A 21,032-nucleotide genomic window follows, 5' to 3' on the forward strand; every position below is an offset into this window, starting at 1 on the left:
GCCCTGAGCCCCCGAGTGTGGGCATCACGGGCCGGAAGTCTGGGTGAGGGGCACTGCCTGCGCTGGGAAGGCCGGGGGCCACCCCCTGAAGGCATGTGAGGGTGACTGAGCCAGTGTCCTGTCTTCTAGGCCTGGGGGGCCGGGCCACCAGGCTTCTCCCCACATTTTCAGGACACGGGAGAAGGTGGCGTGGGCTGTCCCCTCGGGCTGCACGCCTGCCTCTTTCCCAGCCGCCTCTGCATCTCGGAAGTGCTCCTCCCGCCATGCCTTGGTCCTCCTGCCCCGCCTCTCTGTCAGCACCTCTCCTGGGAGAGTGCCTTCCGCCCTCTCTGCTTTCCCCTCCACATTTTCCTTCTCCCTCTGTGGTCTCCCCTCTCGCTTCTCTCTGTGCGTTTCCTCCACATCCTAGGAGCTCTGGGGAAGGGAGCTGCGTGGGGGTCCTGGGAGGCGGCCCAAGGCCAGCTGGGGCTCTAGGGTGATGGTGCATGTGCTTCTATGCACTGACCGGCAGGCTCAGGACAGGTCTTTTCATCAGAGCCGTCCCCACAATCCTTCTCTGAAACACAGAAACCGCCAGGGCAACCATTGGCACACGAGACACAGCAAAGATGAGGGGCAACGTGGCGCTGACCCAGCACATCCTCACACACATTAGCCAGGGCTCGAGGCCCCACTGCGACACGGCACGACACCACACCAGACAGGACCAGATCCCGGAGACAGCACACACACAACAGTCCACCGGCCCCCGGGGCTGACATCACCTGGTCCAGGGCTGACCGCCAGGTGGGCTCCCGAGTCTGGAGCCGGAGCCTGGAGGGGGCACCGAGGACCCCAGAAGATGGGGCTTGTAGGGAGAAGGGAGCTGGGCGTGGGCCTTCCTTGCTCTGCCCCTCTGGCCCTTCTTGCTCATCTCTCCCTGGCCCCTGAGCCTCTGCCAGGGGGTGGGCAGCTCGGCCCAGAGAGGAACAGCGCTGACAGGCAGTGGGCAGGGTCTCCCCTTGGTCATCTTGGATCCCCTGCAATGTTTCTAGCTCATCCTTATTTCTTCCAGACAACCCGGTGGGGCATCAGTAACCTGCAGGGAGGCCCTGGATTGGTTCTAAAACCTCTTCATCTCCCACCTAGGACCTGGCTATGGCTTCTAGCTTTCCCGGGAATCAGGGCTGGTGAAGCTCTTACCATTGTCACATCTCCAGTTGATGTTGATGCATCTGCCATTGTTGCAGGTAAACTGAGTCAGGGGGAAGCAGGTGGGATAGGCTGTCAGAGAGAAAGACTAGCTGAGTAGGGTCCTTAAGATTATACAGCATCACAGCATGAGCAGGTGGGTGCAGGCTCCCCACCATAACCCACAATCCCCTGCCCAACCAGGTGGGGGAGGGAAGGATAAGTAGAGGGGCCTTGGCCTGAAATTGCCCATTCACGCCTACCCCCACTAAGCATCCTTTTTTTTTGCTGTTGTTTTTTTAAAACTTTTTATTTTATATTGGAATATAGCCAATTAAAAATGTTGTGATAGTTTCAGGTGGACAGCAAAGGGACTCAGCCAAACATACACACATATCCATTTCTAAGCATCCTTCCTTCAAATAACTAGTTTCCAAACACAAGTTGTGTGCTGAGTGTTTTCCATGCATGATCTCACTGATCCCCCACATCAATGCTAGGGTGTGGGAGCCATTATTAGCCCCATTTTGCAGAGGCTTCCCTGGTGGCTCAGATGGTAAACAATCCAGCTGCAACACAGGAGACCTGGGCTGGATCCCTGGGTTGGGAAGATCCCCTGGAGAAGGGAATGGCAACCCACTCCAGTATTCTTGCCTGGAAAATCCCATGGACAGAGGAGCCTGGTGGGCTACAGTCCATGTGGTTGAAAGAGTCGGACACGACTGAATGACTTTCACTTGCAGATGAAACTCACAGGGGTCTATGGAGATTAAGTGACTTGCTCAACGCCACCCAGGTACTAAGCTGCGGGGTCTCTCCAGTACCCCCGCCCCAGGGCCCGTCCTGGTGGACCCTCCCTCCCCGTGCCAGCCTGGCTGTCCTGCCGTCTTGCTCACCACACGAGGCTGACTCATCGGAGCGGTCCCCACAGTCATCGTCCAGGTCGCATGTCCAGGAGATGGGGATGCAGCGGCCACTGGCACAGGAGAATTGGTTGGGTGGGCAGGTGCGAGCTGGGGACAGGCGTGGGTGTGAATGCTCACAGTCCAGTCCTCGCTTTATATTTCATTTTCTTTCCTATTATTCTCTGCCTCTCTGGAAGTCTTCCCGAGGATCTCAAAGCCATTTCTCTTAGAGACGTCATTCAAAATCACCCGTGTGATCTCACAGTGGACAGTTGATCCCATCTCTTGAGGGGTTGCTGGTGTCCTCCAAGGAGAAGACCCATCCGCCTGGCTTGTCATCCCCAACCTGGAGCTGTGTTCTGTTTCCTTGGCCTCCCAGCCAACCCCGTCCTCCCTCCCCTCTGCCCTGGGTGCCCCCTGCTCCTTTCTCTTCCTGAGGCCCCTCTGCCTCCCCAAGCCTGGCTCCCCCATCTGCCCTGCCCGGTGACAGAGGGGGGCCACTGTGGTCACCCCCTCCCACACCTGAGCAGGTAGCATTGGACTCGTCTTCACTGTTCCCGCAGTCGTTGTCCCCGTCACAGAGCCAGCGGTTGGGGATGCAACGGTTGTTCTCACACTTGAACCGGTCCGAGGGGCAGGTGTGCTGATCTGGGGAGGGATGGGTCAGGGGTCAGCGAGAGGGAGGGGACTCAGCTCTCTAGCTGCAGCCCGAGGGTCGCTGTCCCACTGCGCCACAGGCACTCACGGCAGAGGGCGGGGGCCTCGTCGCTGTTGTCCAGGCAGTCATTGTCCCCGTCACACTTCCAGCGCTCCTGGATGCAGCGGCTGTTGGAGCAGGCGAACTCGCCAGGTTGGCACTGGGGTGGGGGCACGTAGGATGGGTTCGCTGCGGGCACCACCGGACATGAGGGGGAAAGTCAGACCCAGGTCACAGACAGGTGCTGAGCCCCTGTCCTCTGCTTGTTTCATTATTTTAAAATAATATACACAGCAATTTTTCTCAGGGCATAGTTTTTCATGAACATATGATCTGGATGGAAGCTGCAACTCTTTGTCAAGCCACAGGGTGATGCCTGCTTGGCTGCTTCCAGCTCTGCAATGTGGTTGGAGGATAATGCAGCTTCCAAGAGAATCTAGAACCCCCCGGCCTTCTGTTCTCACCGAGCAGACCACCTTTGTCCCTCCCTGCCATCTCCATGAACTTGGAAGTCATCTCAGGGACCCCCAGGCCCTGACCTGGTCCCTGAACTTTTTCCTTCATAAATGTGTCAGTTCTACAGGCAGGAGTGAAAACAGGCCCCAGAACCCTGCCAGCTCCTGTCCCCAACGCTCACGCCTTATACCACCATCTGCCTTCAGCAGTCAGCAGTAAAGTCACTGTGTCCTCTGTGTTTTCACAGGGTGGGCTCTGGAAGCCCAGGAATGCCCATGTCCGTCCCTGGCTCTGGATCCCACAGCTCTGCTCTCGCCTTTCTGGCCCACTTCTCTAATCCTGTGGGTTCCGTGGGCCACTGGGTCTGGAGGCTGTATGTGTCCCCCGTGTTCCTCACCTCTGCTTCCAGACCATTCTCCCTCTCTCCTCTCTCAAAAATCAGTGTTGACTTTCATGTTATAAAACTATATAAGCTCCGACCACTACGGGCCCCAGCATCCTTAGAGTTTTTAGCTCCTGGTTCATTGTCACTTTCTCCATAATCGCTCCCTTTAATTCTCGGTGATTTCAACGTGCATGTGGATACTCTTCCACTGCAGTGGCCTCTCAGCTCCGAAGCTCCTTTCCACCAATGCTCTTGCCCTGCACCTGGCCTCAGTCACTCGCTCTTAACTGTACACTATGGCCCACTGACCCGTTTTCCTTTCTTAGGATTCTATCCTAAGGAAACCGTCCTGAATCTGGGAGGGCATGAAAGTATAAGAAATGGCAGAGCACGTGATTAATAACCAGACTCTGGGCCAGACTTCCTGGGTTCAAACAAACCCCTGCTCTCACTTTGGGTCTCAATTTTTTCATCTATAAATTAGGATAATAAAAATACCTTCCCGGGGCTTCCCTGGTGGTCCACTGGTTAAGAATCTGCCTTGCAACGCAGGGGATGCGGGTTTGATCCCCAGTCAGGGAATTAGGATTCCACGTGCCACTGAGTAACTAAGCCTGTGCCCCATGAGGCCCATCGCCACAACGAGAGAAAGCCCGAGTGCCACATACTGAAGCCCACATGCCCTGGAGCCCACTCATCGCTGCTGCTGAGCCCTCGTGCCACTATTGGAGTCTGCACTGCAACAAAAAATCTTGCAAGACGCAACTAAGATTCCATGTCCGCAACTAAAACCCAACGCAGCCAAATAAATAAACATTAAACAAAATCTTCTTTACAAGAATATTTTAAGGAGTAAGTCAGTTAATGCATGGGGTGTGCTTAGAACCATGCCTAGTACATAGTTTGTGTTCAGTAAATGCTGGCAGTGATTATAACAAAAAACTGGAAACAACCTAAACATCCAACAGTAGAGAAATGGCTGAGTAAATTATGGGATGTTTACTGAATGAAATACATTTTGGCCATTAGAAATTCTGCTGATGTACTCATGACACCCTGTCAAGTGACAAGTGCAGGAAACAGAAGAGCAGGTGCAGCACGATTCCGTTTAAGCAACAGCAAACACAGACGGGAATCCAGAGAGTGCTCCCTAAACACTAACAGCGCAAACCATGCGTGGTGGGATTTGGGGTGATTTGTACTTCTTTGCATTTTTCTATAGTGTTTGCTTGTTTTTACAATGTATATGACCCTCTTTTATCTAAAAATGGGGCTAGTTAAAACAATGCAATAATAACACAGAAAATCTGTCGCATATACGAGCCAAAAGGGGCAGAAAACGTTTATATACACTACAATTTCCAGTCATGTAAAAACACCCCAAAGCAGACAGGACGGTGCTCACTTGCCACAATGCTAACAGCGCAGTGGTGGTTTGTTGGTGAGGCTGGGCTTTCCCCTCTCCTCTAATGTCCAATATTTTGAACTATTGCATTACTTTAATAATGGAGAAACAAATGTAGAAGAAGTTAAGAATGCTTTTCCCTTTCTAGAGCTGTCCTGCTCGCCACTCAGTTTCCCTTAATCTTCATGCCCTCCCAAAATCCCCAGACCCTGGTCACCGGAAAACCCTCTAGCACCTGGAGCCTTCACTCACTCCATCCTTCAACTTTTTTCTTTTTGGCTGCACCACGCAGTGTATGGGCTCTTAGTTCCCCAACCAGGGATGGAACCCAGGCCCCCTGTACTGGAATCACAGTCTTAACCACTGGACCGCCAGCAAAGTCCATCCCTCAACTTCTATTGCGTCCCCCAGGGCCCTCTTTGCCTCCTGTATCTCCGATCCCCATCCAGACACTGTGGCCTTCTGCTGGAGTCTGCTCCCCCACCTCCCACCCCAGCTGGGCCCCTCATACCCAAGCAAGTGACACCGTCTGCGTCCAACACCTGGTCCTCAGCGCAGGCGCACTGGCGGCTCCCAGGGGTGGCCAGGCACAGGCTGCTGCAGCCGCCGTTGTTCACCCGGCATTTGTTGGTGCCCACTGTGAAGGAGGGGCCATGGGCGCAAGGAGGGAGGAGCAGGAGGACAGGAGATGCGTTGTGGCAGAGTCAGGAAAGGCCAGAGCAGAGAGATGAAAGGCCAGGGGAACAGGTGCATTAAAAGGAGAAGACAGAAAGAGGGAATATGGAGGGGTCGAAGATGAGGAGATGGAGGCACGGGGCAGGAGGGGCGATGGGGAACATGGAAGGTCAAATTGGGGTGGGGACCTCTCTTCTCAAGAGCCTCAAAAGTCAGAGCCTAGGCTCCCTGGGAGTGCCTTCACCCCACCCGCAGGAGCCTCGTCCACCATCCAGGTCCCACCCAGGTCCCAGTTCTGGTCCAGGGGTACCTTGCTGCTGCTGGGCATCATACATGCGGATCTCAAAGATGGGGGGCCGCTCGCTGCGCAGAAGGGTCACAATGGGGCCTGCGCCTCCTGTGCCCCGCTCCAGGCGGTAGACACTGCCGCTCCGGTACTCAGTCCAGAAGAGGTAGTTGCCGTGGTGACAGAGGCCAAAGGCGTGGTTCAGCTCAGGACCCTCATACACAATCTAGGAATGGAGAGGGGGTTACCCAGCAGCTGAGAGACAAGTGAGGGCGCCTCAGGGAGGCTTAGATGTTCACTGCTTTGTGCACTCATATGTCCACAGCCTGGGTGTGGGCTTGTCTTCCCCATCAGCCCAGAAGCCCCCGAGGATGGGAGCTTTGCACTCAGTGAGGTGCCAAACCCTGAACCCAGCGGACACTGTGAGGGCTGGCCCAGACTCCTCTCCTTTGCTGATTCTTATTCACTGATACCCCTCCAACATACGCGCATGTGCGCACGCACACGCAAACACAGAGCAGGGAGCTGACAGACAGAATCCATCCATTCGTTTCGTCACCCGCCACACGTTTGCCAGAATCTGTTAAAAGTAGCACTCAGAAACGGAGAAGGTGCGGTCCCTGCACCGGAGCCGCCACTGTCTCCGGAAAGATACTCAGGGTCATCAGGGTGGCAGAGGGTCTGGAGACAGCATCCCAGCGGAGGTGGCCCCTGAGAGGTGTGGCAGGTGAGGAGGGGCTGGGCAGAGGCTACAAGGTCTGCACAGGCAACAGCACAGAGGGCAGCGCCTTGACGTGTACTGGGCTCATGAGTTGTCTAATGATGCTGTCCCAGTGCTGGGGTGTGGGAAGCAGGGAGAAAGACGACCGCAGAGATGGTCAGGACCACATTGCAGACGGCCTTAAATACCATGAGAGCTTGCGTCACACGCCTAGACGTGCGCAGAACACACGAGTGAAGCATGCACCACCCGAATGAATGAACGAGCATACGAATATACCATCTCTAGGTGTCTTGCACCTGTACACAGGCACACACCAGCGTGTGCTGCGCGTTCGGGCACAAGCAGGCTGAGGTGCACACGATGTGTATGCTCAGGTGGTCAGGCCCGCAGGCCATGTGCACAGTCAGAGATACTCTGAAGAAGCAGTCATTAAACAACCCAAGATACAGGCACACAAACAAGCTCACAGGCGAACACACATGCAGCACCCAGGCCTGGACACTCACGGATGCCCACACATTCAGACACCCAGCCTCGGTCACACACACATGGTCCAGAAATGCACACACGAACGCCTGCACACAGCTGCGCGCCTGCCCACCTTCCGGTCTGTGCCATTGAGCAGGATGGTTTCGATGCGGTCATAGAAGGCATCCACCCAGTAGAGGCGCCCAGCTGGGATGTCCAGGCTCAGCCCATTGGGCCAAAGTACTGTCTTGGAGGTGACGAAGATGTCTCGGTGTGAGCCGTCCATCCAGGCCCTCTCTAGCCGCCCTCGCCGACTGTCCTTGGGGTCTTCCTCCCAGTCAGTCCAGTACATCCACCTGTGGGCAATTACTGGTCAGCATCACATGGGCCACCCCTGCCATCAGCATCCTCCCCTGTGATCCTCAGCCAGGCAGGCCCTCCCAGAGCCCCTCACAGGGTCCTCCTGCCCTGCTCATCCCTGGCCCACACATCTCATTCCTCCATTCAACAAGCAGGTGTGAGTGCCTACTGAGGTGGGCACAGCTCTGGCACTGGAGGTGAAGCCAAGGCTGCCAAGGCCCCTCTCTCACGGAGCCCGTGTCCCACCCGCAGACAAGAAACAAGTCAGCCAGGAGGGTCACACACACTGGAGAGGTCAGGAGGGACTCCAGGAAGGGGGACGGCATGGGGACTGAGAGTGTAGCTGGTGAGGAAGGCCTCTCCCACGAGGTAGCACTTGAGCTGACGGGAACGCTGAGAAGCAGCCCCACGTGTAAAGACTTGGGAGGCCCAGGCTGAGGAACTCCAAGAGCAAAAAGCCCTGAGGGAGGAAGGGCTGGATGCTGGTTTGAGGACCAGACAGCAGGCAGTGGGAACAGAACTTCCAGATGCAGAAAGTGAGGTGCAGAGGTCAAACGAGCTGCAGGCAGACCCTGTAGGACCTCAGGGCTGATGAGGGCACAGGGAGCCAGGGGAGGGCTCTGCTGGGAGTGACAGGACCAGATTATCCCTATGCATCGCTCCCACTGCCCTGTAGATAAGGACACCTTTTCTTCTTTCAGTCAAATTTTCGCTGCCCTCCCCCGTCCACTCTCCGTCTTACCCCCCAGTCCTGAGGCCCATGGGACTCAGGCTCTGGGTCCCTGGCTCTCTCTCTCCTCGACCCAAGGCCCTGGAAGGACTCACCCATTGAGCGGATCCACCACAATGGCCCTGGGGTGTGTCATTTTGCCCTCGATTAAGGTCTTGCGGGTCTGAGCAGCTTTCTCCAGCCTGGCCACACTGATGGTCTTCTTGGGTCCATCATCCGTCCAATACAAATTGTCCCCCATCCAGTCCACAGCCACGCCTTCCACATTGTGGATGCCTGCAAAGGGGTGGCGAGGGGCAGAGGGGAAGTGTCAGAGGAGGCTTAAAACTGCCTCTGGTCCTCAGGATACCTGCACTTTGGAGCCCTTGGCTACTGGGGAGTGCAGGGAGCCTCCTGGCCCTAGATGGTGGTGAGGCTGGGCTGGGCTAGGAATATAGAGGAAGGGGATAGGAGGTCATTTGTGCTGCGACATCTGTGTTGAGGCAGTCTCTCAAAACTGCACATGGCAGCGAGGAAAACTCTGTGGTATACACGGGCTCACTCGGGAAGGCACGTCAGGGCCTGAGGTGGGTGGAGAACTGGGTCGCTAAACACGTGACTCTGGGCACAAGTGTAGCACTACATGCCAGGCCTAAAAACCCTGAGCTAACAAAATAAATAAGTTAGGGAGTGATTTCCCACTTAGCCCCATGCTTCATCCCCAGCTTAAATAGCAGGTCCCTGGATTGGAGAGGGAACCCCAATCTTTTCCTGATGAGGAGGAGTTACGTTCGGTTTCCCCAGAGTCTTGTGAATGCTGACTGCTGAGGTTCTCTGAGTCGAGGTGGGACATGGGGAGCAGGACCAGGGGTGGTAACCAGCATCAGTCAGACGGATTGTCAGGAGGGCAGGTTTGGGAGTTCAGAACACCCGGCACGGATGGTGCAGCACTCGGGGGCTCAGAGCCTCCACGCAGGTAGGTATTCAGAAGACAATGCACTGTTGACCTGCTGGGGCAGCTCAGAGGGAAAACTGGATTCCATTCACAAAACATGATTTTCTCAGGGCATGTAAGCCTGCAGCTCTCAGTGGCCGTGAAGTCTGGCTGCACAGACCCTGTGTGTGCCTGCTCCGATTCGGAGCCTCAGGCCTCTCCCTGGCTGTGCACTGCGTGCAGCTCCAGGGCTCAGAGCCAACGGCAGAAAGACCCTGAGTTTTCCCAAGGGCTGGCAAGGACGCTGCCTTACCCATCCATCCTCCTGCCTCTTTTCGGCTCAGCCAAGAAGGGGGTCACCCAGGGGTCAATCTGTCTATCCCCTCATCTCCATGCCAACCAGCCCAGTCAGCCAGTCACCAGGGGACTCTCCCCGCTAGGAGGGAGGGCAAGGGGAGACAGATGCCCAGGCCCCACACAGCTTCCTGCTTCCTCAGGTGGGTGCCACCTCCCAGGAGTTCCGACCGTCCACCTCCCACTCCGGGGCCCTTACCGTCCTTCAGGATGGTCTCCCGCTCGGTGCCATCGATCTTCTGGCGGCCAATGAGGTAGCTGGTGGTGTCGGCAAAGTAGATGAAGCCGGTCTCAGCGTGGAAGTCCAGGGCCCGGGGGTTCATGAGGTTCTCGATGGGGATCATATGCTCGTCAGGGACCTTGGCCCCCATGTCCATGCCCCGGATGATGCCAGGCCGGCCCTTGCCATACACAAGGAACAGCTCGTGTTCTGGCTCTAGGGCAGGCACAAGGAGGGGCACAAAGTCAGACACACACACACACACACACACCCCCACGTGCACACGACCACCACCCAGCTGATGCTCCGCCTGCAGTGAGTGGGTGGGGGCAGCATGGGGATCTGAATCACATGGACAGACACAAAGCCTGAAAGGCCCAGGAACAACGCCCTGAGGGGTGGTTTCCTGTGGACTCCAGGGGTGGGAAATGGAGCAAAAGTAGCAAGTAGCATGTTTTCAGTAAGTGCCCACTGTTGAGTAGTGAAATTAGCAGCTCAAATAGGTTGGAATCTGATCCCTTTTGACCACTTCCTCTGCTGCCATCCCAGTCTAAGCCACATCACTTCTTGCCTACGCCGCAGAAATAGCCTCCCATCACTTCCCTGCTGCCCATCCTCCCCCCAGCAGCCAGCAGGATCATTTTCACAAAAGTGAGTCAAATTTATAAAGACACCCAGAGCTCCTCATCCCAGTTAAAACACAATCCAACCTCGGTTCTCATCTCCCTCATTCACGTGGCTCCCCACCCCATCGCCTCCACATTGCTCCCCAGCACTCCAAGCTTACGCTGGCCTCTGAACCCTGGCACTGCAGATTCCCTCTGCCACAAACGCTCTTGCTCCAGGTACGTGATTCACCTGATCCACTTCCTCACTTCACAGAGAGTTTGACTCTAATTTCAGTTCCACAGAGACGCCTTCCCTGACGGCTGTCTCAACGGGAGCCTTGGCTGTCACCATGAACGCCATGCTCTGCTCTATTTTCTTCCTAACACCTACCACCACCCGAAGTCATTTTTGCGTTTGCCCACCTCCCCTGCCAGACTATAAGCTCCACGAGGCCAGAGACAACATCTATCTTGTTCACTGCTGAACCCTCGCTGCCAGGACAATGCCAGACACAGTGCGTGCTCACTAGATACTTGATGAACAAATGAAGGGCTGAAACGGGCCAGTGGACAGTGTTCTGAGTAGCAGCCTGAGTGGGGTAGTGGGAGAAGCTCTGCTCTCAGATGGGAGTTCAAGTCCCGGCCTGCCCCTCACTAGCGACGACATTTGGGTTAAGTCCCTCCATCTTTCTTCATCTTAGAGGGAAGAAGCTGGGCTACGGGAGGCAGACCTCTCCTGTCTCACCCCAGCAGGCACCCAAGCCCTTCCCCAGCACTCACTCTTGCATGACTTCCCGTCACTGCCCAGGCTGAAACCGGAGCGACAGCGGCAGGTCCGCGCCTTGTGGCTGTTGGCCAGCAGGCAGATGTCGGAGCATCCGCCTGGCTTCCCATACTGGTCGTTCTCGCAGGCGTGGCTCCTCACTGGGGCAGGGTGGAGAGCCGGTCAGGGCCCCTCGAAGTCCCCGTGCCAGGCCCTGAGAAGGCTTCCTCAAGTCTGACCACACCCCCTCCCACTGCTATCTGTGTGTCTGCTGTCCCCTCCAGGGACTCGGAAGCCGCAGGACTGGGATTCCTCTACCCTGACGCCACCCCTCCTCGAGACTCAGGTGGGGACTTCCGTGGTCAGGGGACAGAGCCACACTGCCGCCCCCAGCTAGGTGCCTCTACTCGAGACCAGCCAGTGAACTGGGAGGGGTGATGGACATCCTAAGCAGAATGAGGACAAGGGGCTCCCGGGGTGGGATTCGGAGGCTGAGGGGCGGACAGGCGGAGGCAGTCTGGGGTGGATGACTTGGAGAAGCAGTCATGATGCAAGAGAATCGGGGGTTCCCACCGGAGGGTCCTGAGGGCCTATGGAGCCCGCTCACCTCGGGGCTGGCGGCGCTGGTGGTAGATGTGGAGGGCGCCGCCCTTGTCCACACGGGTGACCACCTGGTAGTCAGTGCTGTTGAAGCGGTTCACGCGGATCACGCTCGTCTTCTGCTGGGCGTTGGCATTGTCCGAGTTAGTGGCGTAGAGATAATTCTCAAACACGGTCAGGCCGTACAGGTGCTCGATCTGCGACGGGCAGGCAGGAACCATCAACACAAGAGGAGAAGAGATTCCTACCAACACTGCTGCAGAACCCGTCAGCTTTGCATCCAGACTCCGTGACTCGCATTCCTAACTCATCCCCCCATTATCCAACTCCGTGCTTTACTCCCGGACTATCTTCTCTGGATTAACCTTTCTTGAGATTTGCTTGTCAAATCCCACTCATCCTTCACAGGGCATCTCTTTGAAGGGCTTCTGGAATCTTCTAACCAGAGATGATGGTCTCTGCTTCCACACTCCATTTCTGGCTGTAATCTACTGTCTGGTGATCTGTGGATTTACTCTATCCCCTCGGCTCAAACCCCTTGAGGGAGGAACCAGACCCCTCCCTCTCAGAATCAGGCACATATCCTCTGATGGAGTGACCCTGCACTGACCTGGAGTTGGGTCCTACCCTCTGTCCATAGAGAACATTCTTAGCCCGCCTCTAGCTCCCAGCTTTCAGGAGGGTTGAGAGGACAGACTGGCCCCAAGCAAGCCTGATAACAGTCCCCATTACCTGCATAATGTTATCTAAGGTGACCTTCTGTCCCATTTGTCCAAGACTGACCCCGGGGGACTTCAAGAGTCAACACTGGGACAGTCTTGGGCAAATCACGATGGATGGTCACCCTAATTACCCCAGAACAGAGATGCCATATTCGGGCTGGAAGGGCTTCTAGACCAGGCGCAAATGCCATTTCCCAGTGGTGTAACCTCAAGGAAATCACTTAACCCCCGTGAACCCTGACATTCTTCAGCTGCCAAAGGGGAACTGAGTCACCCTGCCAGCTCATTCTCCAGGGGTTGCTGTAGGGATCAAATGAGAAAAGGGAAGTAAGAGGTGTTCTCTAAAACGACTGTGACCATCCCAGCAGAAGTCACGACCCGTCCTCTCCCCTCAGTGCTCGTGCCAACCCCTCCCATACTGTCCCCCATCCCGGAAGGCCTAGAGAAGGGTTCCCAAAGCTGAGACTTCCTCCTCACCAGGATGCCCTGGATGATGGTCTGCCGGCCCTTGCCCTCATAGTCCACCACTTCAATGTAATCCAGGTAGGCATCAGCCCAGTAGACAAGGCGGCTGACGAGGTCCAGCGTGATGCCGTGAGGAAACACGATCTTGCTGTCAACCAGCTTGGTGCGGTTCTGCCCGTCCATGTCACAGCGCTCCACTTTGGGGATCTGCCCGTAGTCAGTGAAGAACACCTTCCTGTGGGCAGACGGCACGTTACACCGGGTCTGATCGTTGGGTACCCTCCCTTCTACCAGGGCCTGTGCCTCCGCCCCTGCCTGCCCCGCTCACCCCATGGCAGGGTCCAGTGCAATGCCTTTGGGGTTGTACAGTTCCAGGTCTAGGAGAGTGACACACGTGTCCCCGTTTCGGTTGCAGACAAAGATCCTGTCGTCAATGTCATCCACAAAGTAGAAGTTGCCGGTCAGCCAGTCGATGGCCATCTGTTCCACGTCTGGAGAGTGGGAATGAAAGCGCTATGGGGGAGGTCCTCCCCTGACATGCCCACCTCCTCTGGGGTGCCCTCCTCCACCACCCAGGCCATGGCTGTCTCTTCTCCCTGAGCTCCTACAGGAGCTACCAGCAGTGGCATATTTTGCCTGGTGTTGTTGGCCACCCTGGACCAACCGCGTCTCTCTGAAGACAAGCCTCTGAGTATACTCCTTCACAGCCCTGCTCCCCAGGCCGAGCTCAGGGTGGCACACATGGGCAGCAGGAAATCACTGGCTGGCTGGCTGGCTGACGGGTTTCCCAACTCTAGCCCCTGCTTGAACGGGTCCATCTTCCTGCACTTCCGAAAGGCAGTGAAGACAGGTCCATGAGCTCACTCCAGAATTTTTAAAATTTGCTTTTTCTTGGAATGAGAGCACTCAGGCTAATAAAACACCACACCTCTCTGCTTTTTATCAACTCTGTATGGTGAGTCGGCTTAACTCACGCTGGCCAGGAGCACCAACCGGAAGCTATACGTGTTTCCTGACTTTTCAAAATGGAAAAGCCAGGCATCCATCAGTAAATCCAATCTGAGAGAAGAGAATGTTCAAATACAGGGCCCACGAGATGGAAAAGGGAAGGTCCACGGTGGCAAAAGATTGGGACCAGTGACATGGGTCAGACATCCGGTTCTCACTTCCATGGCCAATGCTTTTACTTCCCTATTGCTCAATTTCCTCTGTCCTAGGGAGGGTGGAAATAAGATATAGTGGGAAATAAGATATAGGGCTGGAGAAGAGAGCACAGAGAACCACCAAAGGACTCTGAAGGTAAACTGAGGCATGACTCACAAAGAGGGGGAGCTTCAGAAGGGTGGGAGTGTGGGGGAGGGTGCAGGCCAGGTGCCCACACTCAGTCAAGGGTGGGCCAGGGCAGCAGGAAGTCTGGGATGCAGGAAGTCTGGCGATGGGACCCCTGCTGCCCTCCTGGGTGGTGGGACTCCTTCTCTGCAGGACCCACTGGCTCCCATCCATCCATGGCCTCCTCCTACTACTGCTATCAGAGGTGATGCCTCTAGCAAGCTGGGACTTCTCCAAGACAGTGACTCCCTGGACCCCTGCCTTGCATTCTATTTCCACCAGTTTCCCCACCAGGCAAAGGAATCTTTAGACCATCTGCCTTTGGCTGAAACTTTTTTTTTACTGGAAACTCCCACTAGCCACAATCAACCCAGTAAGGACTTCAATCCTTGCACAGCTACACGTATAATGACTGGGCTTTCTGCTAATCCTCCCCCTTCCCCACAGGGATTCAGGGGCTGTTTCTTAACAGAGGCTTGGGGGTTGGGGGAAGCCAAGGGAACAGGAACGTGGCTCCCAAGGAACTTGGCCAGGCCCTGACACTGACTCACAGTCACAGGACTAAAGCTGAGGGAGGAAGGGAAAGAACCAATTTGAGACTCTCATCAAACCAGTTTCCTCTTCAGGTCCCCCCTGTTGCAACCCACCCCAAGACAACTGGAAGAAGAAGTCACAGACATGAGCTGTTACCCCGTGAGTGTTCAGGTTCCCCTAAACCCAACCACTGTCTCCTCTGCGCCCCAGAACTGACAAGGGCAGAGAGAAGGGGCTCATGGGTCTCAGGCCAGGGCAGGGGTTAGGCGAGTAAATGACCCCGCACTGTTATCCCGGAGAAGGCAGATGAAAATGAAGGCTGCTGGGCTGCGTCCAGAGGAAATCAAGGTCCCAAGTCGGGATGAGGTGGGGACCTGCCAGTCCCAGGCAGCCAGCAGCGTGGCTGAAAGGCAAACAGATTAAAAGGCAAACAGGGCTGTGTGCCTTTATTTGGTGGGCACAGTGGGGGTCTGGGGGCTACTGGCATGTAGATGGACCTCCTCATTCGAAGCTGTTTCCCCAGCACCAGCTGGTGCAGCTGTGTTCTTCTCTCCAACTTCCTGAGGCTTCCCTGAGTCACTGCCCAGCTTCAAGGCTGGCAATACACTGCCACTGCTTCCCCATGCGCCCTTCCCTCAGCAAGAGGGGAGGAGGAAGAAACCTGAAGGGATCTGATGCCCCGGTTTCAGATGGAGCTCCACATCCTCTCCTCCAGACCCAGGATGTGCTGACCTTCGCGCCTCCCTCCTGGCCTGGGTTCCTTGCCAATTCTGGGAAGGAAGGCAGAAGGGATTGTCCTTGCTCTCTGATACTCACCCTTGGCTGGTCACCCCTTCCACCTCCCAAAGGCCAGGCAAGGCCCCGCTCAGCAGGCCGGTGAGGACTTGGCAAGAACAGAAGTCCCTGGCCTGGCCTAGGCTCCCCTTTGGTATTTTTGCAGCTGGAGACTATTAGTTGCAAGCAAAAATCCTTTGTTATCCAATCCCCCTCCATCACATTATTTTCCTTTCTTCTCAAGTCCAGACTCCTCTGCCTACCACACTACACACACTCACAAACAGGCACACACATACACACACGCTTGGCCACTCTTTCCCCTCCAAGCCTAAGGAGATGGGTTCAATTGGGCACCTTCCCTCTGAAGGCGGTGCTGGACCATTGCCCCCCATCCCGGGGCACAGAGTGGACAAATGCAATCCTGGGCTTTGGCCTAGAGGACTTCACACTCTGGTCCCACATACCCAGAGAGCAGCTGTCCCCTCATGGGCCATCCTTCTCAGGACTGATCCACCTCACAGACCTTCCAGAAGGCCCCCGGCCAAAGAGCCCAAATTTGGAAGACAGGAGAATCTCAGGCAAACCCTAGGGGAGGCATGCTGTGTGGTGGTGGGAGGAGTCTGGGGCTGGTCTGAGAGCCGAGGGGCCAGGGATGCCAGAGCAGAGGAGGTGGCTAGTAAGCTGGGAGGGCGAAGAGGCAGAGGAGAGACCACAGCCTGTCGGTGATGTCACGAAGGACTTTCAGTTCCAGGCTCCAGAATAGACCTGGGGTGTGTGTGTGAATGCTCAGGCTTCCCTGTGCCCCCTCCCCAATGCTCAGCACTCTGCACTCCCCACAACTCCAGCTTTTCTCAACGTTTCCATCACTCAAGAAGCATCTCCTTAAACAGTGGCTGTTTTTTCAGAAACAATAGCACCCACCTCATTCCCACGAAGACCCTAGCTTCAGCCACAGGATTTAAGACACTCTTCCTAAAGTAATCCTGGGGAAGAAAGAGAGCCTCTATGCCTTGGGGGAAATATCCCCCAAAACATCCACACACCTGGAGATTGCAAATAGAGTACAAGGTCCCTGGACAAGGAAGGAAAACCACATTTCCTCCTTAACCACATCCCGAGGAACACACGGACTTCTTGGCCTTGTTCCAGGAAACTCTCCCATCACTCTGCTGTGCCCTGGGCCCAGCCAGTCTTCAGATACTGACAGCCCAGCCCAGGTTTGAATCCTGGTTCTGCCACCTTCCAACTGTGGAACTATGGGCAAGTTATTTGATGTCTCTGAGCCTCAGTCTGCTTATCTGGAAAATGGGATGATGCCCTCTGCACTCAGCACAGGGCTTGGCACATGATAAGCACTCTACTAACGGGAGCTGTTGTTCATCCCATCCCCTGATCCTCCCTCTCCTCAACCCCATCCTTCCTGCCTTTTCCTTCTGTGCCTTCAGCCAGAGCCATGTGGCCTCCTGACTAAAGGTGGGCAGTTTGTGGCCGACACCTACTATTCATCAAGACAGTTCAGGCCCCCAGGAGGAAGATCTCCGTGTTGCAGGCCTTCATAAGCCCCAGAGCTCCTCTTATCACAGCCTGTTTACCTGATGACAAATATCATGAGGGCAGGGCACTGTCTTTCATTTTGTGCCCAGCGCTCTACACACATGCACTGATTCATTCAACAAATATTTGGTGAGTACTGAGTGCTCATGACTGTTGTCCCAGTGCTGGGACATCAGTTTTTCCCTTCCCTGCTTCTTCCAGAATCCTCCTTCTCTGGCCTGAGGATGCCCAAGACAGACAAACTTCCTGCTTGTCAGAGCTACTCTGGTGTTTCACCCAGGGGCTGGGAGAGATGCTCGGGGGTCCGGGGCCTCGCAGGTAGGGAGGAGACCACTGGGCAGGCCTGGCAGAAGCTTTGCTAAATGGAGTGTCTGCATGCTCCTGTTTCCTGCTGGGTCCTGACTTCAGCTCTTCTCGTTTCACCAGCAGGTCCGGGGATCAGCCACGTGGGGTCAGCTCTATCCCCCGGGCCCCCTCCCTGCGCCGTGTGTACTTCCAGCCCCACTGCCCTCCTCTGCCTGGCCTGGGTCCACACAGGCTCAGTCCTGGGTCCCGGGATGAGACACTTGGACTCTGCAGCTCCGATTCAAAGTCAGAACCAGGGTCTTCCCTCTATTGAGAAATGCCTGCTGGGCTCTAAAACGCATCTCTCTTGCTTAAGTTACTTCCTTTCGCTTGAAAACAGGGAGGGGGTTGTTGGGAGCAGGCTGGGTGGAGAGGCAGCTTCAAGGAGACAGCGGGGGAGGAGAGCACTGGGCTGGAGCCGTGCCGGAAGACGCAGGGCCGGCCGACGCAGGGCCGGCCCATCCTGGCCAGGAAGAGGAGCAAAGGGCCATTAAATGTGAGGACACTGGGAAGGGGAATGGGAAGCAAAAGCACCAGGATGTGGGGAGCCTGAGGCCAATGATGGGCTGGCTAGAGCCCCTCGATATTCTGACACCCGGCAGGTGAGAAAGGCCGAAGAAGCGGGTGGCTGGTTTTCCTCTGTGACACTGAAGTGTTCTGGAGGCTGGGGTGGGGGCTGAGAGGGTCGGGGGTAACCCACTCCGTGGGAGGATGGCTTCCCTGCCAGCCGGGAGGCCAGCTCATCAGACTCAGAGGATCAACTCTCTCTCTGCCCCTCCTCTAGACAAATCACTGCTCTATTTCCTGTTGTGATTTTAAATGCACACACACACACACACGCAAGGGAGGGAGAAGTGAAGTTGGCCAGCTGGACTTAGGGACCCATTTCGCAAGCTCACAGCCTTTTCTAGGCCTCCCGGCCAACCTCCTCTTTCCCCGGGCAGCAGGGTACTGGGGAGAAAGCTGAGGACCTCCGAGGGGACCCTGGAGCATCCCCACACACACAGCTCCAGATAAAGTGACTGCAGCAAATGTTATTTCCCTCAAGGCCTCTGTTGGCAACCTCAGAACCTCCCCTCAATGTGCACACACATCCTCCCAGGGCCCCAGTCCTGAGGTCTGTGCCCGTTCTTTTGACGGTAGAAACATCCTGATAGCTCAGGTCAGAGGAGTGAAGCCGAGGTCACGCAGGGCTGTGGTGAGTGGAGGAGTTGGTACACTTGACCTCTAGCCCTGCCCAGGGGCGGCCCTGTTGGGGCCTGGACAGGACCTGAAGTTCCTTCAGAGGGTGGTTAGAGGTGAGGTGGGAGGGTGGGCAGGCCAGGACTGCTGACCTCTCAGGGCCTCGCTTTCCAGAACTTCAATCTTTGGTCTCTCATTCCCAAAATGTTTGATGTGTTTATGCACAGCTTGCTCACCATTTATCTACCATTTCGTTACATCCACTCACTTTTCTTATCTTGCGGCATCCTAAACAATCTATGAAATCAGAGATTTGACTTGCCAGTTGTAGGAGTTTCCTAATAGGTATTAAATAAAAACGTAACTATTAATATAATAATAAAAAAATGCATGTCCACATACAACCTAAACATGTAGGCATTCACACTTAGGGAAAGTGTTAGCCACTCAGTCGTATCCAACTCCTTGAGACCCTCTAGACTGTAGCCTGCCAGGCTCCTCTGTCCATGGAATTCTCCAGGCAAAAATACTGGAGTGGGTTGCCATTTCCTTCTCCAGGCCCACTTAGGGAAAGGCAGTAGTTAACCCTAAGTGGAGGCGGGGGTGGGACCAGGGTCTTCCCTGAGGGTCTCCTGGCTGTCCCCATCACATTGTCCAATCATGGGATCAGAGTCCTCGGAAACCTGACCATCCTGCCACACATGGCCGAGTGGAGGATGGGCCCTGGGGTTACATTCCAGGAGGGAGGGAAAGAGATGAACACTGAGTCCCCAAGACCCACCTCCCATCCAGGCCAACGAAAGACATAGGCTGGGGAAGGAAGGGCTGGCAGCCCAGCCTGTTAAGGTAGGAAAGTGCTCACATGCACACACACACACCTGTCAGGACGAGTGAGGACATGGTCAGTGGACCTCTTCCTACTCGAGTAGAAACAGATGGAAGGGACTGGACTCACACAGGAAACAGCAGGACCTCAATCCTAAGCCTGTTCCACAGAGCCTCGCATGAACCTGTGCTGACCACTGTGGGGCCCGGGCGGGGCCTTTCAAGGGCTCAGGACTCAAAGCAGGTCTGGCTCACAGACACGCCCCAGGACCCATGTGAAACAAGCTCACTTCCTGGCCTCCTTCCTTCTTTCTATTCTATTTCTGTTTCCAGAGTTTTCTCCAGGGCAGTCTCCCCCTTCTTCCCACACCAGCAGGCAGGCTTCTCTCAGCCCCTGGGCTCTGGGCTCCAGCACCTCTCCCTTGTCAAGCTCCTCCCTCCTGTGTGGGGCTCAGCTCAGGGGCCCCGATGAAGGTCATGGTCAGCCAAGAATGGCATGATTGCAGGGAGGGCTCCCCCAGAGGGCCGAGAGAAAGCAGGAGAAAGCAGCAGCCTTCTTCTTCCTGCCCCTGGGGGAGCTAATTACAGGCCAGCAGCCCCCCTGCACAGGTGAGTGCCTGGGGCCAGCCACGCTTGCTCTCACTGGCACTTGGGCAGGCCATCAGCCTCTCCTGGGAAGGGGGATGAGCTGGGGGTGGAGGAGGGTGCTGGGGAGAGACACTTCCGACATTCTCAGCTCAGGGCCCATAATTAGTTTGTGGGATGAGAGCAAAACAACCATCCTCAGGGTGACAGCCAGACAGTCAGGCGGCATGGGTGGGGGCAGGGCCGAAGGAAGGGACAGAGGCCGGGGCAAGAGGAACCCATTCATTCACCCCGGTAGCACTTCTCCCCAGAACCTTCTGGTCTCTTCTGGCCTCCTGGACTCTGCCCCAGAGGGGCCCAACAAATCTAGCAGACTCTGAAGGCAATACTCTGTTTGCCAAGGGAGGGGTACCCGCCTGAGGTTATTTCCTGCTTCTCCTGGGGAGGAAGACAGGAGAGGGGCCAGGTCAGAGCGAAAGCAGAGAAGGTTCCCATCAGGGCATCCCCACCAGGCCGCCTACCCACCAGCCCATCAGCCCATCGTCTGCCCTGAGGCAGGGCCAGGGAGGGAAGGGCTGGAGCTGTTTGCCCAGACAGGCCTGATGGGTGGGGCTGCTGACAGGGAAAAGGGAGAGGGCAGCTGTCTCATGGGGTCTTGCCCTAATCCTACCCTACCTACCATGGGGTTCCTGAGCTGCCTGCCCCTCAGAGCCCCCAGCCCAGCACCCCAAGGCTGACAAGTCTATCACAGGCAGGCTTTGGTCACCAACAGCCCAAGGACCCCCCCGGGATGCTGTGGAGGGGCTGCGGCTGAGCTGTGGTTCATTTGATGAGGCCACAGGGGAGGGGAGCTCTCGGAGGAACTCCTGTTCCCACCAGAACTGAGCCCTTGGGTCCTCCTGGGATTTCTGTGCAGATCGTCACGTGGGGACCCAAGGAAGAAACTTCAAGATTTTCTGGACAGGCCCCAGTTCACCATCCTAAACTTCCTGCAT

The 21,032-nt window shown here is 55.9% G+C and overlaps 1 protein-coding gene across 2 annotated transcripts in view; it reads right to left on the bottom strand.

Moving 5' to 3' along the window:
• Positions 1 to 21,032, bottom strand: part of LRP1 (LDL receptor related protein 1) — an 81,858-nt gene that overhangs the window by 42,210 nt on the left and 18,616 nt on the right. For both annotated transcript variants that reach the window (XM_055395344.2, XM_055395343.2), the window contains exons 7-19: positions 13,235 to 13,397; positions 12,919 to 13,141; positions 11,727 to 11,916; positions 11,137 to 11,280; positions 9,728 to 9,964; positions 8,357 to 8,537; positions 7,305 to 7,527; positions 6,004 to 6,205; positions 5,530 to 5,655; positions 2,821 to 2,961; positions 2,598 to 2,723; positions 2,067 to 2,183; positions 1,183 to 1,263 (exon numbers count right to left, since the gene is read on the bottom strand). In XM_055395344.2, coding sequence (XP_055251319.2) covers positions 1,183 to 1,263; positions 2,067 to 2,183; positions 2,598 to 2,723; positions 2,821 to 2,961; positions 5,530 to 5,655; positions 6,004 to 6,205; positions 7,305 to 7,527; positions 8,357 to 8,537; positions 9,728 to 9,964; positions 11,137 to 11,280; positions 11,727 to 11,916; positions 12,919 to 13,141; positions 13,235 to 13,397 — 2,154 coding nt within the window. The remainder of the gene's footprint in view (positions 1 to 1,182; positions 1,264 to 2,066; positions 2,184 to 2,597; positions 2,724 to 2,820; positions 2,962 to 5,529; positions 5,656 to 6,003; positions 6,206 to 7,304; positions 7,528 to 8,356; positions 8,538 to 9,727; positions 9,965 to 11,136; positions 11,281 to 11,726; positions 11,917 to 12,918; positions 13,142 to 13,234; positions 13,398 to 21,032) is intronic.

Source organism: Moschus berezovskii, chromosome 6, assembly GCF_049115385.1.
Source record: "Moschus berezovskii isolate FMDL1 chromosome 6, NW_MosBer_1.0, whole genome shotgun sequence".
NCBI classification, from domain to species: Eukaryota; Metazoa; Chordata; class Mammalia; order Artiodactyla; family Moschidae; genus Moschus; species Moschus berezovskii.